Source organism: Bos javanicus, chromosome 3, assembly GCF_032452875.1.
Source record: "Bos javanicus breed banteng chromosome 3, ARS-OSU_banteng_1.0, whole genome shotgun sequence".
In the NCBI taxonomy this organism is placed as follows: domain Eukaryota; kingdom Metazoa; phylum Chordata; class Mammalia; order Artiodactyla; family Bovidae; genus Bos; species Bos javanicus.
In genome coordinates, this window is record NC_083870.1 from 101356727 (window position 1) to 101377663 (window position 20937).

Genomic DNA, 20937 nt, shown 5'->3' on the forward strand with positions numbered 1-20937 from the left:
AAAATTTCCGTAATTAAAATTTAAGAAATGTGTGTGTGAAACAGATTAAATTGATATTTGTACACTCGTGTTCATAGCAGCATCATTCACAATAACCAAAAAGTGGAAGCAATTCAAGTATCTATAGACAAATGAATCAGTAAAGAAAATGTGATACACACATACAATGAAATATTATTCAGAGTTCAAAAGGAAGGAAATTTTGACACATGCTTCAACATTAGCTGTAAAGACATTATGCTAATGAAATAAGCCAGTCACAAGAAGAACGAGTGTATGATTCTTCTTATATGAGGTTCCTGGAAAAGGCAATGGCACCCCACTCTAGTACTCTTACCTGGAGAATCCCATGGAGGGAGGAGCCTGGTGGGCTGCAGTCCATGGGGTCGCAAAGAGTCAGACACAACTGAGCAACTTCACTTTCACTTTTCACTTTCATGCATTGGAGAGGGAAATGGCAACCCACTCCAGTGTTCTTGCCTGGAGAATCCTGGGGACGGGGGAGCCTGGTGGGCTGCCGTCTGTGAGGTCCCACAGAGTCGGACAGGACTGAAGCGACAGCAGTAGAGTAGCCAGAATCATAAAGACAAAGTAGAATGGTGGTTGCAAGGGGCTGGGAGGAAGAAGGGAATGGGGAGTTAGTGTTTAATGGATACAGAGTTTCAATTGGGGAAGATGTAAAAGTATTGGAGATGGATGTTGGTGACAGTTGTACTGCAAAATGAATGTAATTAATCCCGCAGAACTATATATATTTGAAAATGGTTAAAATAGTAAATTGTACAAACCAGCTAAGGACTTTCTTGAGGATACTTTAAAAGATGCGAGGATAAGCATTTACTGTTTAACTGCAAAGATCGATTGCAGTTAAACAGTAAATGCTTATCCTCGCATCTTTCCCAGTATTTATTTCATTTATACATTCCTCATTTATTCTAAAATAATATTAATAATTATAGTTACTGCCTGTTGGCTTTTTTTCCCTTGCTTTAAAAACTGGTATTCCTGTTTTTAAGATCATAAAAAGATGCTTGTTTTCCCTTAAATTTTAAACACTATAAATTTGAATTCTAGATTATATAACTTACTATTTTAAAAATAAGTCTATAAAAATAATCCTGATGGCTTATATTGTCCTAGAAATATTATAACTATTTCTAAATGTCTTATCATTTCTATTACTGATTTCTTTATTTTGTACAAATCAAAAACATCTTCTTGGCCCAGAGCAATCAACCAGTTACCCAGATTTACTGGTGCCTCTTTGAGGTTTTTTGGTTTTGTTTATTTTGTTTTATTTTAAAATATCAATTATTTCTAATGCCATTTAAAAACAATTAAATGGGGAAAAATAAAATAAGAAAACACCTTTTGGGCAACTTAAATGGCATTAAATCCTGGTCCCAAGATTTGCATTCAATACAAATTTCATGTGAAAGAAAAAAAATCTCTGAATTGCCCATCTCTGTTCCTTTACTGTATTTCAAATTTGTAGCTAAATCTCTAGAGTTGAGTGTACCAGCTAAATTTTTGGAAATTGTTTTTAAAGGAAGAATTTTTTTGTTTTGCCTACTTTATATGATGAGAGTAAAAAGCTGAAAAAATTTACAAACTGTAAAATGCTATTTGAATATTATTGCCATATGAGGTAGGGATCGGTAAGAATTTAGACGATGATTACTCAAACTTTTAAGTTATTCCTTCCCCAGGTGTATGATACAACTTGACTTCAGCTATAAATATGAGATATATAATTCATAAGGTAGTGCAAGGATGGAATAATTTAAGTAGAATATGTTGAATGAGTTAAGGAATTCACAAACCAAGGAACTGAACAAGAGAGTTCAGCTTTCCAAATGGGTTAGATCAAGGGAGAATTATCATAGTGTGAACTTCAAATCAAACCTGGGCACCACAAGGTAAGTAACCATATTTGCAAAATTCTGTTTCCTGAAGAATTTCTTAGAACTCAGGAATTTCAGGAAGTGATAATTGGGATGTAACTTTCTTCTTTATCCTCACTGTATACAGTAATTGGCTTTTGGGGGGTGTGTGTGTTATAGATGTGAGATCTGAAATCCGACTTTTCTCTCGCTCTTTTGGAAGCATTTTGTTCCCCCTTCTTCCCAAAAGAGTGGAAGCCCAGGGTGGTGTGTGTGTATGTTCTGTTGCTCAGTTGTGTATGATTCTTTGCGACCGCATGGACCCTGTGGACTGTAGCCCACCAGATTCCTGTCCATGGGATTTTCTTGGCAAGAATACTGGAGTGAGTTGCCATGTCCTCCTTCAGGGGATCTTCCGCACCCAGGGATTGAATCTGTGTCCCCTTTGTCTCCTGCATTGCAGGCAGATTCTTTACTACTGTGCCACCTGGGAAATTACTTCTAAAGTATCTAGATCCTATGAGAATAATTTTCATTCAGACTATAAGCAGTCAAAGGAGAGTAACACAGAGTAGAAGATAACAACCAGGCAGCTACAATTGGAACTAACTGCTATTCTTCCACCCTACTCCTCCCCTCCTCTCCTTCAACTATCTTTTATTTTATTAAATAAAATGACTTTGAACATTTTAAAGAAACATGCCATTTCTTCAGGCTGAAACCAAAGTTAGTAGACTAAGTAGGAACTAGTGCATGTTCAGTCTCTCAATTGTGTCCAACTCTGTGCGACTCCATGGATTCTAGCCTGCTGGGCTCCTCCATCCATGGGACTTTCCAGGCAAGACTGCTGGAGTGAGTTGCCGTTCCTTCTCCAGGGGATCTTCCTGACCTAGGGATCAAACCCATGTCTTTTGCATTGGCAGACAGATTCTTTACCACTGAGCCACCAGGGAAGCCAATAAATAGCAACTAGGCAAATGCCTTAATTTGACCTAATTTATTTGTGTGTTTGTCTGTTCAGCCACTATCAAACATCCATTCTGTGTGAGAGCCAGTGCTAAGTACTAAGACTATAAAAATAAATCTTGGAACTTCCCTGGTAGTCCAGTGGTTAAGAATCCATCTTGCAATGCAGGGGATGCAAGTTCGATCCCTAGTCAGAAAACTAAGATCCCATATACCAGGGAGCAATTAAGCCTGTGCACCACAGCTACTGAGCCTGCATAGTGCAGCCCACCTGGACACAGTTCAAGAGTTCATGCGTCATAACAAAAGCTCCTGTGTGCTACAGCTAAGACCCAACACAGCCAAATAAATATTTTAAAAAATAAATCTCTGCCCTCAGTTAACTTTTAGTCTAGTGGGAAAGAGCACAAGTAAGTAGGCTGTTACTTTGCTCTATGCTAAGTTATCTGGTAGAAGTGGGTACCAAGTGTTGTAGGAACACAAACTTGGGTCCTCAGGGAAGATTTCCTAAGAAAGTAAACCTGAGGAAACTCCTGATGAATAATTAAGAGTAGGGAGTTAGAGAGTATTCATAAAATTTTACTTCATCTTCTATGAACATGGAGTAATGTATATCAAATACTAAAGGAAAGCATGGCTTAAGTATGTCCTGCAGGAAGTGAGGCAGTTGGAGTAGAACCAAGAAAATGTTAGTTACAAGAATCGTGGGTAGGAGTTTGTAGTAAAATAGAAGATGACTTGTCAGTGATTTGGTGGCTTACCAGTTTTGGTTTCATGTCTTTGGAAGCCTAAAGACCTCATAAAGTGTGAAATAGGGCTTCAATAAAGAGACAGTCTTTTCTGTGATAGCATCAGAGCCGATAATCACCTTCTTGGTCTCCCCAGAGTGAGGTGTAGGCAGCATGACTCTGACCCTCAGAAACTTCCTAACGCGTACTACCTAATAATAGAATGGAACTCATGTGACCCTCTTCTCTTTCATTCTTTTTGCAGGCACCCAAGAATACGTTTCCACACAGGCCTTGTGGACGCCCACCTCTACTGCTTGAAAAAATACGTTGTGGACTTCCTAATGGAAAATAAGTAAGAAGGAGGGAGATTGAGTCAAACTCACAACACTTAAGCTACCCTGTGACTTAGTTAACAGTTTTAAACCTTGATATAACCAGTTATATAAATAACTAGTTTGTATAAATAACATAGTTTATTATAGAAATGAAATTATGTTATCAGCATAATTCATCTATACCAGCTTATATTTTGGGGGCCTGTGCCATGATAACCAGCAAATTACTTTTATAAAACTAATATTCACGTATGAAGCATCTTTCTACACAGCTTCAGGCTCTTCCTTCTTTCTGCAAGGGTGAGCTCCCCAACTGTAGTGCTATTTGTCTCCAAGAGGATGTCCTTTCCCTGGGCAATTGTCCCATAGATGGGCCCTCTTAGCAAAGGGCCAGACACTTACCCAAGAGAAGAAAAGAAAGAAAAGCAAGTTTTCCTCCAATTTTGTAAAAGAAGTCCACCTCTCCGAGTGAAGTTTTATGAATTTCATGAATTCATTAATTTCATGAATTAAGAAATTTGGTACTTTGTGTAGTTTTGCTTTGATAATAGAACTGTGGGCCTTAAACACTTGCCAGAGACTGTCTGGCAGATCACAGGATGTGGGTGGGTTTCCAGAAAGAAAACTTCCATTTGTGGTTGATCTCAAGGATTTTTTTCATACATAATTTTATTTATTCATTGTTTATTTTTTACTGAGGTCTTCTTTGCCGCGCGGGTTTTCTGTAGTTGCAGAGAGTGGGGTCTACTCTCTAGTTGTGATGTACAGGCTTGTCATTGCAGTGGCTTCTCTTGTTGTGGACACAGGCTCTAGTGTGAACAAGCTTCAGTAGTTGTGGTGTACTAGCTGTAGAGCACAGGCTCAATAGTTGTGGCACATGGGCTTAGTTGGTCCGCTGCATGTGGGGTTTTCCCAGATCAGGAATGGAACCCATGTCTCCTGCATTGGCAGGTGGATTCTTTACCCACTGAGCCAACATGGAAGCCTAATCTCAAGGATTTTGATAGGCAATGCAACTAGAGTCCTCAGAAGAACAGGTAGGAAAAAATTTAATAACTACCTGGTTAAGAAGAGGAACAGCTAGTCTTCCTTGATGGCTTCTGGATAAGTTTCTACCTTGCATAGTACTGGTAACTGGAAAGCAGTCAGGCTGGTACGACATCAATAAGTTCCCTCAGACGAGCTGGGGAAGGAAGTCTGAGAACCTGAGTTTAAGTGCTAAGCATGCTATTGACTGGTGGACTTGGATATATACAAGAATATTGAGGGGAAGGGAAATTGTCCCTCCATGCCCAATATAATATTTTTTTGCAGCATCCTAACCCTTACCACCTATAACTCCTGCTGCTGCTGCTGCTAAGTCACTTCAGTCGTGTCCGACTCTGTGCGACCCCATAGACAGAAACCCCATGTAGAGCCAATGGTAAAACAAATTATTTGGGCTCCTGGAAAGCTTTCCCAGCTATTGTTGTTTCTCTGTTTTCTCTCACCAGGACAGTATTGCCCTGCTCCCTTCTGACTTATTCTGTTTTTTCATTCAACCAGCACATATTTATTAAGTTCCTGTTACAAGGCAGGCATTGTGCTAAATCAGCTGTGGGATCCATGGTGAATAAGCAGATAGGGGCTCTGCCCTTACAGAATTAAAGTTATCAGGACCCATTTTCTAGTTACCAGTGTCTGGGCTATCCATGTTTTAAAAGTGAAGTTAATTCTTTGCCATGAAAGGGTTAATTTTTTTAATCTCAAGTGAAAATGAATCACTGTCAAACAGGTCCTGGCCTTGACATGCTGAGAGAGGATACAGTAACGGTAGAGACTTTTTTTAAAAAAATTATTTCCTATGGAAAATTTCACATAGATAAAAAAGTAGAGAAAGTGATGCAGTTAACTCCCATGTACCCCTCATACAGCTTCAGTTCAGTTCAGTCATTCAGTCACATCCACCTCTTTGAAACCCCATGGACTGCAGCACTCTAGGCTTCCCTGTCCATCACCAACTCCCAGAGCTTGCTCAGACTCATGTCCATCGAGTCGGTGATGCCATCCAGCCATGTCTACTTCTGTCATCCCCTTCTCCTCCTGCCTTCAATCTTTCCCAGCATCAGGGTCTTTTCATATCAGCCAGTTGTTTGCATCAGGTGGCCAAAGTATTGGAGTTTCATCTTCGGCATCAGTCCTTCCAGTGAATATTCAGGACTGATTTCCTTTAGGATTGACTGGTTTGATCGCCTTGCAGTCCAAGGAACTCTCGAGAGTCTTCTCCAACACCACAGTTCTAAAGCATCAGTTCTTCGGCACTCAGCTTTCTTTACAATCCAACTCTCACATCCATACATGACTACTGGAAAAACCATAGCTTTGACTAGACAGACCTTTGTTGGCAAAATAATGTGTCTGCTTTTTAATATGCTGTCTAGGTTTGTCACAGCTTTTCTTCCAAGGAGCAAGCATCTTTTAATTTCATGGCTGCAGTCACTATCAGCAGTGACTTTGGAGCCCAAAAAAATAAAGTCTCTCACTGTTTCCACTGTTTCCCTATCTATTTGTCATGAAGCTGGATTTTGAAAAGGCATAGGAATCAGCAATCAAATTGCCAACATCCGCTGAATCATAGAAAAAGCAAGAGAGTTTCAGAAAAGCATCTACCTCTGCTTTATTGACTACACCAAAGCCTTTGACTGTGTACCATGAAATGATGGGACCAGATGCCATGATCTTATGTTGGGTTTTGAGAGAACTTTTTCACTCTCCTCTTTCGCTTTCATCAAGAGGCTCTTTAGTTCTTCGCTTTCTCCCATAAGGGTAGTGTCATCTGCGTATCTGAGGTTATTGATATTTCTCCCGGCAAGCTTGATTCCAGCTTGTGCTTCATCCAACCTGGCATTTCGCATGATGTACTCTGCTCACATGATGTACTCTGCATATAAGTTAAATAAGCAGGGTGACAATATACAGCCTTGACTTACTCCTTTCCCAATTTGGAACCAGTCTGTTGTTCCATGTCTGGTTCTAACTGTTGCTTCTTGACCTGTGTAAAGATTTCTGAGGAGGCAGGTCAGCTGGTCTGGCATTCCCATCTCTTTAGGAATTTTCCACAGTTTGTTGTGATCCACAGAGTCAAAGGCTTTGGCGTTGTCAATAAAGCAGAGGTAGATGTTTTTCTAGAACTCTCTTGCTTCTTCTATGATCCAACGGATGTTGGCAGTTTGATCTCTGGTTCCTCTGCCTTTTCAAAATCCAACTTGAACATTTGGAAGTTCACAGTTGACGTACTGTTGAAGCCTGGCTTGGAGAATTTTGAGCAAGCCCTCATACAACTTCAGTAGTCACCAATTCATGGCTAATCTTAGTTTATATTTGCTACCACCAATCTTGCCACTGTCATACCAGATTATTTTAAAGCAAATTATTATAATTTCATCTGTTATGATTTCAATTGTAATTATGTATAAATATTTCAGTATCCCTAAACAATACCTCAGTACTACTCTTGCACTTAAAAAAAAAAATAATCTAACAGCATTACCAAATGGGATTTTAGCTTTTGGTATCTGAATATGCAGTAGTTTTGCAACAAAGCCAGCCTCATCCTGGCTGCTGCAGCTCCTTTGTAGCTCATTTGACCCCCACTGGTTAGCAGGTCCCCCACCTGGCAAGTGTACTGTGGTGGTATGTACCTGGAGGACCAGCCTCAATTTGGTGATTCTATGGCTCCTGGCCAGAAGCTCCACCAAATGGGACTTTGCCAGAGCTTGCTGTAACAGAGGAGGATACGGAGCCTCAGCTCAAACAACCTCCCCACCTCAGGGTCTTAAAAACCTTTATATCTTTCTTCTCCCCCTCCTTCTCCCCCTCCTTCTCCCCCTCTACCTCTCAGACTTTGTGAGAGTAAAGGAGGCATTTATAGTAATCTGGTTATAAAAATGACTCCTTTAGAGATAGATGGGGAAAAGGAAACCTAGGAGATACAGCCTCAAAAAAGGACTGTTTTAGCAATCCTTTCTCTCACCTATGAAAATTACCATTTGGCCCTGTAAATTTTAATTGTCTATTAATACATATTAATGTCTTCCATGCAGATTCCTTGAGATTAGATTCCTACCTGGATTGATAAGGCATTCAATATATGCTTGATGAATGGAAGAAAAGGAGATGCTGTGACAGTTTAGACAGCAGAAGTAATTAGGTACATCAGTCGTTAAAGAAGATGAGTATTTCTGCAGTTGAGTAGAAAAGCTATAGGGAAGGGTGTGGAAAGAAGAAAACCTGTACAGTCTTTGACAAGAGAAACTTAAACTGAGCTGTGTGACCCTAGACAGGTGTCTGCCTTTCTGTACTTCACTTTCCTCAGCTGGAAATTGGAACAGATGGTACCTGACACATAATGGTGATTGTGAAAAATACTTGTGAAGAGCTTAGAGTAGTACTTGGTGCACAGTAAAGACTTCATTGATCACCTGTGTTGCTGGATGCTAAAGATGAAACAATAGTTTCTGCCTTCAGGTTGCTCACAGTTTAGAGAGAGGCAGGCAGGTTAAATTATTACAGTAAATGTGCTAAGTAGTACGAGAGTATAGAAGAGTAGTATAATAGTGAGCTAGAAGCACAAGGGAATTTGGGAGGGAAGATGGAAGTACTTTATATCTTGATTTGGAGTAGTGATTACAGTAGTATATATTTGATAAAACATATTGAACTGTGTGTTTTAAATAAAAGTAAAGTCTTAGTTGCTCAGTCATTTCCGACTCTTTGCAACTTCATGGACTGTAGCCCACCAGGCTTCTCTGTCCTTGGAATTCTCCAGGCAAAAATACTGAAATGGGTAGCCATTCCCTTCTCCAGGGGATCTTCCTGACCCAGGGATCGAACCCGGGTCTCCTGCATTGCCAGCAGATTCTTTACCATCTGAGCCACCAGGAACTCTTAAATAGGTACATTTTATTATATTTAATTTACAAAATATATATATATATATTTTAAAAGTTTAAAAAATGAATTGGACTTTTATTTTTAAAAAATTCAGAACAATAGACATTTAATAAATACCTAAATATATTCCAATTGCTATGTTGGGGGGTGAGGAAACCAAGATGAATATAGTTTTACAGACCATTGTCTCTGTAACCTAGAGAAAATTATATTATGAAACAAAAGAGAAAAAATGAGTCAGAGATCCCCAGTCTTAATAAATGTGAAAAGGGCACTTCAGGCAGCAGGAGTGTCATGACAGCTATGCTTTAGAAAGATGCTCCAGCAGCAATGGGAGGGAGAGACTGAACAGTTACTGGGCTGAGCTTAATAAGGTAATGTTGTTCAATATTGATTTTTAGCTAAGAGTCTATCGTTTCCCTATCGTTTCCCAGTTGGCTTAATATAGCATTCTCCTTGCTAGGCTTCTGCCTCCAGCCTGTCCTCTTTTAATTCATCCTTCACAAAACTACTGGGGACTTTTCTAAATTGCAAATCTGACTGCATCATATCTAGTTGACGAGCATCGCCACGTCCAACATTTACCAGTTGAAGTAATGCATGGGCCCAGGAAGTAGTGCCTGGGGTAATAAAGATGTGGCAGGAGTTGCCTTAGGGATACCACTGTTTGACTTGGATGCCAATGTCGTGCTGAATGTCTGCTAGTCTACATGTGCATTAAGGCACTTAGCTTCATCAATATGTGATCTTGAGTTATTTCTAACTCAAGCTTTCCAAGTATCAAATAAATCTTAGAAGTCATTAAAAAAAAAAAAAAAAGAGGATTGATAAGTTTGACTAATACCAGTTTTTAAAGTTCTGTGTTGTGGGGGAAAAAAAATCCAGTAAACATGGTATAAAAATAAAGGGGGGCTTCCCAAGGGGCTCAGTGGTAAAGAATCTGCCTGCAATGCAGGTGATGTGAGTTTGATCCCTGGATTGGAAAGATCCCCTGGAGAAGGAGAAGGAAATGGCAACCCAGTCCAATATCTTGCCTGGAGAATCCCATGGACAGAGGAGCTTGGCAGTCTACAGTCCATGGGGTCACAAAAGAGTTGGACACACACGACTTAGCAACTAAAGAACAACAGAAATAAATAACAAATACCAAGCTATCCCAAACACTAGTTTCTGTACATTACAAAGAGCACTTAAAATCAATAAGAAAAAGACTAATGACTCAGTAGAAAAATGGATAAAAGCTGTAAGTAGTGGGTTCGTAGAAAAAGCTAATATACATCAAAAGATGCCTACTCTCATAAATAAAAATGTATGTTAAGCAGTTTTAAAATACTATCCTTATTGTATGACAGAGATTTTTAAATTTTGTGATGAAGCTAGCAAGGCTGTGGGGAAATTCTCTTATACTTTTCTACATAAACTTTTTGTAGGGTAGTTGATGATACCTATCTGAACTTACAACTATATACTCCCTGCCTAAGCAGTTCCTCTTCAAAGACTCTATCCCACAGAAATATTTACTTAAAAGTATGGAAATATTCATTGCAAAATGTTCTTTGCAGCATTGTTCATAACAGGGAAAAGTTGTAACAGTTTAAACAAGATAATTAATTATATTATTGTGCAACTGTTAAAAAGAATGAAGTATGACTCTGTGTGGTGATGTGGAAAGATTTCCAAGATACTTTTACTTAAAAAAAAAAAAAAAGGCAAATTGCAGTATTAGTGTATATTTTCAGTGTAATGTAATTCAATTATTTGCTCTAAAGAAATAAAAAGATATACATAAATATGTTTTAGAAGGTCTTTTAATCCATTTCTGAATGTAGTTTGACAGATGGATAGTCCAAAGATTGTCTGAAATTTTTAATTCAAAAATGTGTTGGATTTTATGGCCAGAGCAGAGCTTAGACTGAGTATTATCACTGTGATGTCTCTTGAGGCTGAGTGGTAAACTAAAAGTTTCTCCTCTTTTACAAAGTAATCTGATCTAAGCTTAAGGAAGCTGGCCATTTTGGAACTTTTTGTGTGACTTAGCAACAGTTGCTCCAAAAGGAGACTGGCCCTGTAAAGCACTCAAGCAGTATGTTGGCTGTCTGAGCTGAAGCCTTGGAAGACAGGAAGTTTATACCAGAATTAGTACTGGTTTCCTTTAGCACAGAAACCCGGGGAAAGAATTGTCTTTCTTTTCCTTTTCCTGACCTGTTAGACCTGCTAGCTAGTTTAAGAGATGTAGAGGAGATTAATCTTTAAAAAAGGAAGAATTAAAACTGAATACTTCCTTTCTGTTCAGAAAAACCCAAAATTGTAATCAGCCTCTCCTAGTGTTAAAACCCAGTCCATCGGTGCAGGACATACACCCTTAGGGTTTGGCCTTCAGAGCACCATCCATGTACCAGGCACTGTTCTGGGTACTTTACACACTTCAGTTCATTCACTCCTTAAAATAATTCTCTCATTTGGTATTAATTTCATATTATAGAAGAGGAAAATGAAGCTTCAAATAATTTGCTCAATGTCATACAGTCAGGGCACTAATAAAATCAGCTACTGTTGATGAATTGATTGCTAGCAATGTCCACCACATATCTCAGATGTCTCTCTGTTACAGACACACACACATGTTCATGTATACCTGGAAGGATAAGAGAGCAGTCACAGCTTCCTGGCCTTAGCTAAATAGAGATGGAGGGGAGTAAGGATGGGCTCTACAAACTGAAGTCAGGAATTGGGAATAGGCAACTATGCTACATGGTCAGAATCAGGGTGATAGTTAAAGCCGCATGGAAGATAATGTGATAGACTGCCTAGAAAAGCCATGAGTCACATAGGAAAGCAGAGAAGAGACAGACAGATGAGGGACCATGTAGTGCCATGGGAGATAGGCAGGAACCTTGATTTCTTACTGTTCAGTACATGTATCCATATGAACTTATCTGTACTTGTGTTCCTATCCTTAGATGTGCTAGAGATTGTATGAGGTATCTTTTACCTAAACAACCAAATAAAACTAAGGTAAGAATTTATGGTTTACATAATCTTCTAACCAGAGCTGTTATATGGTAGCTGTGTACTGATATCTGAATATGTAGATGCTACCAAAATTAAACTAGGGTAGTCTTCTCGGGACTTCTTGGTTATAGTAATCTTGATCTCTGGGACTTCTTTGCTGCTGAGAAAGGGACAAAGTCCTAGCAGCACATTGACTTTTGTTGTTGTTGTTTCATTTTGGTTTTTTGATGGTGATTTTCATTTATTTATTTATTTAGACTGCACTGGGTCTTCATTGCGGCACACAGGCTTTTTCTACCTATGGAGCACGGGCTCTAGAGCCCATGGGCTTCAGTAGTAATGCTTAACTGGTATGCTTGCCTTCTTTCTTCTCTGACAACATTCTTAAATATCCATTAAAACTCACCTAGATGTTACTCCTCTAGGAAGTTTTTTCTCAATTTTTTTTCTCTTCACTTCCACTTAGAATAGGTACCTTTGCTTTGTGCTACCATAGTAGTCTGTGTTTATCTCCATTAGGCATGAAATCATTCTCTCTTCTGATCTTGTATAATCTTCAGTTATCACATGCATCCTATTAAATTGGATTTGCATGTCTTTTTTTTCTACTTTTGTTAACTCCTTGAAGACAGAAACCAACTCTGATTCATCTTGTGACACATAGTAGATGCTCTATAAATAAAAAGGCAGCCAGATCATCAACTTCATCCTGAAACCTCTAAGTGCTATTTCAAGGGGCTTCGAGGAGCTCCAGTCCTTAATGTCTCAGCGCAGAAAGAATTCAACAAGAGACAAAGTGATATATAAGAAGTGATTTGTTAGTAGGATGTTTGTGAGGCTTACAGGCTGGTGGGCAAGAGGGCCGAGAACTTAGTGGGCTGCAGTTTTATAATCAAAGAAAAATTAGGGAAGGGCGAAAAACCACCTTCTTCCTCATTCTTTTTATTATCTTTTTTTTTTAATTGGAGGATAATCACTTTATAATATTGTATTGGTTTCTGCCATACATCAACCTGAATCAGCCATAGGTATACACACATCCCCTCTCTCTTTATTTTTTATTTATTTTTAATTAAAGGATAATTGCTTTACAATATTGTGTTGGTTTCTGCTGTACATCAGCACGAATCAGCCATAGATATACACACATCCCCTCTCTCTCAAACCTCCCTTCCACCTCCTATCCATCTCACCCGTCTAGGTTGTCACAGAGCATGAAGTTTGAACTCCCTGTGTCATACAGCATATTCCCACTGGCTATCCATTTTACATATGGTAAAGTATGTTTTCACCAGGACTTCCCTGGTGGCTCAGATGGTAAAGTGTCTGCCTACAATGCAGGAGACCCGGGTTCAATCCCTGGGTCAGGAAGATCTCCTGGAGAAGGAAATGGCAGCCCACTGCAGTATTCTTGCCTGGAAAATCCCACTGACAGAGGAACCTAGGGGGCTACAGTCCATAGGGTCGCAAGGAGTTGGACACGACTCAGCGACTTCTCTTTCACTTCACTAAAGTGTGTTTCAGTGCTACTCTCCCAATTCGTCTTACCATCTCCTTCCCTATCTGTGTCCACAAGTTTGTTCTCTGTGTCTGCATTTCCATTGCTGCTCTGCAAATAGGTTCATCAGTACCATCCTTCTAGATTCTGTATATATGCATTAATATACAGTATTTGTTTTTCTGACTTACTTCACTCTGTTTAATAGTCTCTAGGTTCATCCACCTCATTATTCCTCATTCTTGAGTAGATGTCACACTTCCATCATCAGCTCCTCCTCCAGGTTGGGCAGGGGAGTTTTCTTGTCCCTACTTGGTCAAGCCAGGACTGTTATGGCACTCTGGAAACATTATTTCAGGTCTTAGTACAATGAGGATCTTTCACTTTGAAACATCACTTTTCTATAAAGTATTGTTTTTCATGTGTGCAGAGAACATGTCCTAAATTTTACTGAGCTCACTGGGCAGGATGTGGGTCTCATACCATGATTGTTCAGTGGTGTGGCTCATGCTTCTGTTCCATGGTTTTGTTGCAAAGTGGACTTGCTTGGTTTTGTAGTTAGGCAGACCTGAATTCTTGAGTGATCATTAATTTACAGGGGTCTCCCATACTTTTTTCTTCACTTACACTCCCCTACTGGGATTAACTATTTAATTACCAACTTTGTCCCTTTACTCTGTCCCTATCAATATGAGGGCATGGATTTACTTGTTTTTTTTGACTGTTATATCCCTACAGTCTAAAATGTGCCTGACACATTTGGGGTACTCAGTGAATAAATTCAAATGAATAAAATATTCATTGACTTGCCCTAAGCCTAAGCAGTCTTGCCAGGCTTGCTAGGATCTGAATATGTTTGTCTTTCTCAAGACATATGCACCAGCATCAAAAATTTATTCTTATAGAAGCTTTCAATATTTTGTTAAAAAGAGGGAAAAAAATCTCAGAATATTGTATACCAAATACTTGGTTCTAAAGTCAATACCTTGTAATCTAAAACAATTTCCTGTTTACTATTCCAGGTTATATCTATTTTCTTTGATCAGCAAGGAAGAAAAACAAAGCCTGAAAACAAAGCATAGGGTTAACTCAGCAATCATGTTTTCTTTCCAGTTACAGCTCCACTGAGAGAAAAGGCAAGAAACCCAAACCTTTAGTGTTCTTCTCTGCAGTCTTGAGTTGCAGGCCTTAAAAAGTAGGTTTTCTGTTCTGCCTCTTTGATAACTACTATTTTTAAGGACTGACTTGAAGTGGAAGACAGAGGATTTTAAGTCTCTTTAAATTTGCTTACAAAAACAGAACAGGCAGAATGTAAAAGTAACCAATTTTTTCCCTTTACCATGGACATAATTTTTAGACTTTCCCTAAAAAAAAACTTATAGCTACAACAAAGACCTGATCCCAGATCAAGGCAAAATGCTAAAAATAATAGATTTAAGCAGAACTAGTATCATGTGTTTTTTTTAGATGTTGGATTTTTAATGCTAGTAATATTAATAATACAGAAACATATGTAGAGTTCATTACATTTCCAAATCAGGAAAGTTCTTCTTTCTGTCTCCAAAAATCAGAAGAAGAAATTATTGCCAGCTGTCTGGCGTAAAGGCATTACACTCAGTCATTCACATATCCACTCATTCATCTATTCAAATAAATATTTATTTAGCACTGACTACGTGTTTATTGGTATAGAGACAATAAACAGAAAATTTTCAACCCTGTAGAAAGTGCTGTGGTTGCAGAAAACACAGGATACTGATTAGAATGGTGTAGTGGAAAGAGTCCTGGGCTTTGAGGTAGATTAAGTTTCTACTCTACCACTTATAAAAGCTGTGTTGACCTAATCAAAATAACTAACCTTTCTAAGCCTTGATTTCCTCACTTATGAAATGAGGATGACAATACCTACCATTAGGATTGCTATAAGAAAATGAGATAATATGTATTAATTTCCTAGCATGAAACTCACACTTGATATTGATTCAAAAACAATACAAATAACTGTCTTTGCTATGACAGTACAGAAACCTATAAGTGTTACAAAAGGCTTCCAGGTAGAGATAATACTTGAGAGCGGTTTTATAGCTCAGTAAATTTTCACAAAGTGAACACTCCCTTGTAACTACTATTTAGATAAAAAAGTAGAATATTACCCAGTTTCCAGAAGCTCCCTTTAAGCAACTATCCCCTGCACACAAAAGTAACTGTTATCTTGAGTGTTAAATGAATTTAAGAAGATAAGATCAGATTTGTACTTCAGAAAAATCACTGTGCCTGCAACACAGAGGGTGGATTGAAGGAAGAAGAGACATGATCAGATTGTGCTTTAGAAAGGATATTCTGTCTACAATACAAAGGATAGATTTTATGCCGTAAGATTGGAGGAAGAGAAACCGATTGAAAGCAGCTGAAGGAGTCCAGGCAAAAAATGACAGTGGGTTAGACTAGACAGTAGCAGTAGAGATGCAGTGAGTTCATAGTTTTGAAAGAGATTTAGGGGATAAAATCAGCAGTGTTTGGTGACTGGCTGTATGTGAAGAGTGGAAGAAGGAGGAGTCAAGATTATTAACATGTTGCTAGCTTGGGTGACTAAATGAATCTCCATATCACTAAGCAAAGTAATCAGTGCTTGTGGGGGGTAGGAGAAGGGTTGGGAGAAAGATGATGGATTCAGTTTTAGACTTTGTGTTTAAGGTATTATGGGTCACCTAAATGACAGGGTCCATCAGGCTGTTGAAAATATGAGACTAAAAAGAAGAGAGGACTTGGCTATGGGTTTACATTTAAGAATGAGTAGCAAAGAAGTCACCAAGTGATCTATCTCAGGGAGACGAATAGCATGAGAAAAATACAGGCAAAAAGGAAAATCCTGAGAAACACCAAATATTTTAGAGGAAACAAAGAAAGAGGTATCAGAAATAGAAACAGATCAACAAAGTGATACCACAGGAAGTAAGGAACGAATGACCTATGACAGTGAAATTTGGAAGATTCAGAAAATATTTTTAAAATTCTACCTATAGGGGCCTTACCAGGCAGTCCAGTGGTTAAGATTCCATGCCTCCACTGCAAGGGCATGGGTTCAATCCCTGGTCCAGGAACTGAGATCCTGCCTGCCCTGCAGCAAGGAAGAAAAAAAAAATGCTACCCATAACTCTACTCATGCTTCCCTGGTGGCTCAGGTGGTAAAGAATCCACCTGCAGTGCAGGAGACCCAGGTTCAATCCCTAGGTTGGGAAGATTCCCTGGACCCACTCCAGTATTCTTGCCTGGAAAATCCCATGGACAGAGGAGACTGGTGGGCTACAGTTCATGGGGTCACAAAGAGTCGGATACAACTGAGCAACTTAACACTTTCATAATTCTATTACTTTGAGATAGTTGCTAACTTTTTTTTTGGCCAAGTCCTGTGGGATGAGAGACCTTAGTTCCCTGACCAGGGATTGAAGTCCGTTGAACATTTTAATGTATTTCTTTCCATCATTTTATTTTTTTTTATATATACATATACACACCTGAGATTGTGCTGTATAAATAACTGCCTTCTGCTTTCTTTGTTCAGTATTTTTTCACAAGCATTTTCCTGTGTCATTGTTTACTGAGTTTTGCCTATATGCTGTTCTATTACATATGTGTTTTATTGCTTTTCCATTGTTGACTATTTGGTGGTTCTCTGTCTTTATAAATAACATTGAGTTATTTTTTAATAACTATTTCATAACTTATTATTTTATAAATAACAATGCTATTTTTATAAAAAACATTAAATATCTTTTTGTTCAAAGATCCTATATTATTTATCTGATTATTTTATTTTTTCAGCATATATTTATTGAGCACAGATGTATAGAAATAGAATTATAGAATAAAATAATATGAATATCTTCAAGACCTTTGTTATGTATTGCCAATTTTTAGAAAAGATTTTTACCAGTTTATGAATTTACAAGTATGAGAAGTACCCTTATCACTAATGTGTGAGTTATTTTAAATCTGCTAATTTGTGAGAGAAATTGCATCTTATTTTAATACTAATTTTTTAAATATTTTTATATATTTTGAAACATTTTAATCTATTTATCTGTGGAGAATATTAATTTTTTGTTCTATTTGTAGCAATTATTTTATCTTACTTTGTGGAGTTGCTTGTTTGCAGCTAGGAGTCAAATCTTTTGTTCTCCTTTGTGATTTTTTTTATCTCTTAGGAGCTTATGACATGAGGCAGGTGTTTCTGGGAAAACTATCTAAGAGGGAAGGGAGAGGGGATTTCCCTGGTAGTCCAGTGGCTAAAGACTGCTCTCAAATCAGGGGACCTGGGTTTGATCCCTGGTTAGGAAACTAGATGCCACATGCCACAACTAAGGCCCAGCTCACCCAAATAAATAAATGTGAAATTTTTTTTAAAAAAGAAGAAGAAAAGGAGAAAGTGAGGTTGCCAAGGCCCAGGGCAGTGGATCCAGCTGCTGGTCTTCAGCCCCAATGGATGTTCACAGTGGTTCACGGTGGCATTTCCCACTTCTTAGTATAGCTTTGAGCTACTTTTAGTTTGACCAGGAAGCAGGAAGTATAATTTTGTCCTCCGTCATGATGCTAAGCCAACTGCATTATGAGAATCGACATGATTGCTGAGTGCCTGCAGAGGCAGGTGGGACCTGGCAGGAATGCTTCAGGTCCTCTCCTCAAATCCTTGTCTGATCTCCTTAAAGGGTCCTGCCTAAAGAGGCTGTGTGCCAAGGCTTGTTTGCTTCCCTCTTGCAGGGACAGTTCTGTTTGGCCTATAATGTAAACATCATGGCTCTGAAATCCCCCAGCTGTCCATGCTTTGTCATTTCTTCAAAGGAAACTGACTTGTTTTCCACTAGAGTGGGGCCAAGGAACGTTTGCTACCCACACTGGCTTGGAGTATTAAAAGGGGAGAAAAAAGCTAAGAATAAGTGTTGTTTCATTCTTCGTATTCTTATGGAAATTTTTAATCTTCATCAAAAGATCAGAAGAAAAATCACATTGAAATTCAATACAAGAGCTTCCAGCTTACACAGAATTTTTCAAAGGTGTTTGACTTGATCCTTAAAAAATGACAAAAACCATGAACTGTGTAGCTCCAGGGTTTGTAATTTTGCTTACCCTCCTCAGCCTCCGCCTCTGTCTTGCCTTCCTACCTACACTCCATCTGTGTGGTCCTGTGTCAGCCTGCAGAACTTCTTTGAATGGGGGCTGGGAGAGGGGATGGGAAGTATGAAGCAGCAGTCAGATTTACTGGGCTTTCATACATTAACCCCTCTCTCAGGCCACGTTATCTCATCTTTCAGAGTCTTGAAACTGGTCTCTTTTCATTCTCCTATTCCAAGCCTATTTTCACTGCTACCAGAATCACCTCATTAAGAAATAAAACTCATCATGTCACTTTCCTGCTTAAAAACTACCTCTGGCTTGTCTCGGTCCAAACTTTCTAGACTGCCACAGAAAGCTTTCATGATCTGGCTCCATTGCCTCCGTAAGCAGCTTCATCTCCTTCTACTGTTTTCCTTAAATCCATACTCAGGTTATTGTCCACTAGATTATGAATTTTTTGAAGTCAAAAAAAGTGTATTTCCAAGGTTTAGCAAAGTCACTGGCAGATTACTAGTCTTGTTAAATTCTAAGGTGATTAGTGATTTAAAATTCTAAAAGGTCCACAGTGTGAGAGAAGAAATTAAAAATCATATGGTAGTCTTGCAGTTCCTTTGCTAAGTATAAATTAGAAGCATACTCACTGTACTAAGGATCAGGTCGTTCTTCCCCATTACAGATTCCTGGTCATTTAAACCAAACATCAGCACCCATGGGGAAGCACCATGCCTCCTGGGACTCAGAGGGGCCAAATGGAAGTGTTCCAAGCCTCTTAGCCAGGGTTGCTTACTGCTTGTATCTGAGTGATACAAAATAGTATAGGAAATTTCTTGCCTTCTAAAAGTTTTTCTACATATTGAGCTTTGGTCTGATTTTCTTTCTGTAAGTGCTGTCCTAGACTGATCTGATTTCATGAAAGTAAATTGAAGTTAATTTTGTTGTGGAAATTCTTTGGTAGCCTTGGTAAATGAGTACAACTGTTATTAATATGAGGGAGCCCACTCTTCAGTAGAATGGAGGCTGAAATCTGTGTGGGAAACACTGAATGGATTTGGATGGATTAGTCATTAAAATGGATTTTAAATGTGTAGAGTCTGGAATCAAACCAAGAGAGTAGTAGAATCCGTAAGAGTAGAATCTAGGAGAAAATAAAAGACAAGAAACATAAAGAATGGTTTAAATTATAAAATTTGATAATTTGCATAAAGAATAGAAGAATCATCCATAATTCTCCTGTAAGAGAGTATAGAGTAGAAATTGTATAAATGGTTTTTGAATAGTGTTGTTCAACTTGTTAGTATCAGAAAAAAATTTTAATATTTATTTATTCGCTGCACTGGGTCTTTGTTGCTGCACACAGGCTTTCTCTAGTTGTGGCAAATAGGGGCTGTTGTCTAGTTGCAGTGCACGGGCTTCTCATCGCAGTAGTTTCTCTCGTTGTGGAGCACAAGCCCTAGAGCATGCGGGCTTCAGTAGTTGTGGCACGTGGGCTCAGTAGTTGTGGCGCACAGGCTTAGTTGCTCTGTGGCATGTGGAATCCTCCTGGACCAGGGATCGAACTTGTGTCCCCTGTATTGACAGGTGGATTCTTAACCCCTGGACTACCAGGGAAGTCCTCAGTTCAGTTCAGTTCAGTCACTCAGTTGAGTCCGACTCTTTGTGACCCCATGAATCACAGCACGCCAGGCCTCCCTGTCCATCACCAATTCCCGGAGTTTACTCAGACTCATGTCCATCGAGTCGGTGATGCCATCCAGCCATCTCATCTTCTGTCGTCGCCTTCTCCTCCTGCCCCCAATCCCTCCCAGCATCAGAGTCTTTTCCAGTGAGTCAACTCTTCACCTGAGGTGACCAAAGTATTGGAGTTTCAGCTTCAGCGTCAGTCCTTCCAATGAACACCCAGGACTGATCTCCTTTAGAATGGACTGGTTGGATCTCCTTGCAGTCCAAGGGACTCTCAAGAGTCTTCTCCAACACCGCAGTTCAAAAGCATCAGTAGTCCTAGTATCAGATAAATTTTTAATCCATTACTATAACAGAGCAAAAGAGGAGAAAATATGATAAGCTCCATGGATGCAAAAAGAGAAAATTCAATACCCATTCATTGATGAAAGCTTTTAGCAAATTTAGGAATAAGAGAGATCTTCCTTAACTGGATAAAGGGTATCTACAAAACCAATAACATGTGCCAAGTATTAGCTATAAAGTATAAAGCCCAATGTCTACACATAGAGGACAATCAATAAATGGTGGCTTTGGTGATAAAACTTATAACAATCATTAGTCTAAATGATAAAAAAGGAAAATTCCCTTTAAAATCAAGAATAAGTAAGGATGAACTGCTGTTAGTGCTTCCGTTCAGCATTAGTGTATTGAAAGTCTTAGCCAATATGGTAAGATAATGAAAAATAGGAATTAGAAAGGAAGAAGGGAAATTGTTGTTTACATAGTTCATATGATTGTCAGAATCT

At 38.8% G+C, this 20937-nt stretch overlaps 1 protein-coding gene across 1 annotated transcript in view; it reads left to right on the plus strand.

Annotated features, from left to right (window-relative positions):
• Positions 1-20937, plus strand: part of EIF2B3 (eukaryotic translation initiation factor 2B subunit gamma) — a 117711-nt gene that overhangs the window by 71784 nt on the left and 24990 nt on the right. Inside the window, exon 6 of the mRNA XM_061413125.1 lies at positions 3843-3932. Coding sequence (XP_061269109.1) covers positions 3843-3932 — 90 coding nt within the window. The remainder of the gene's footprint in view (positions 1-3842; positions 3933-20937) is intronic.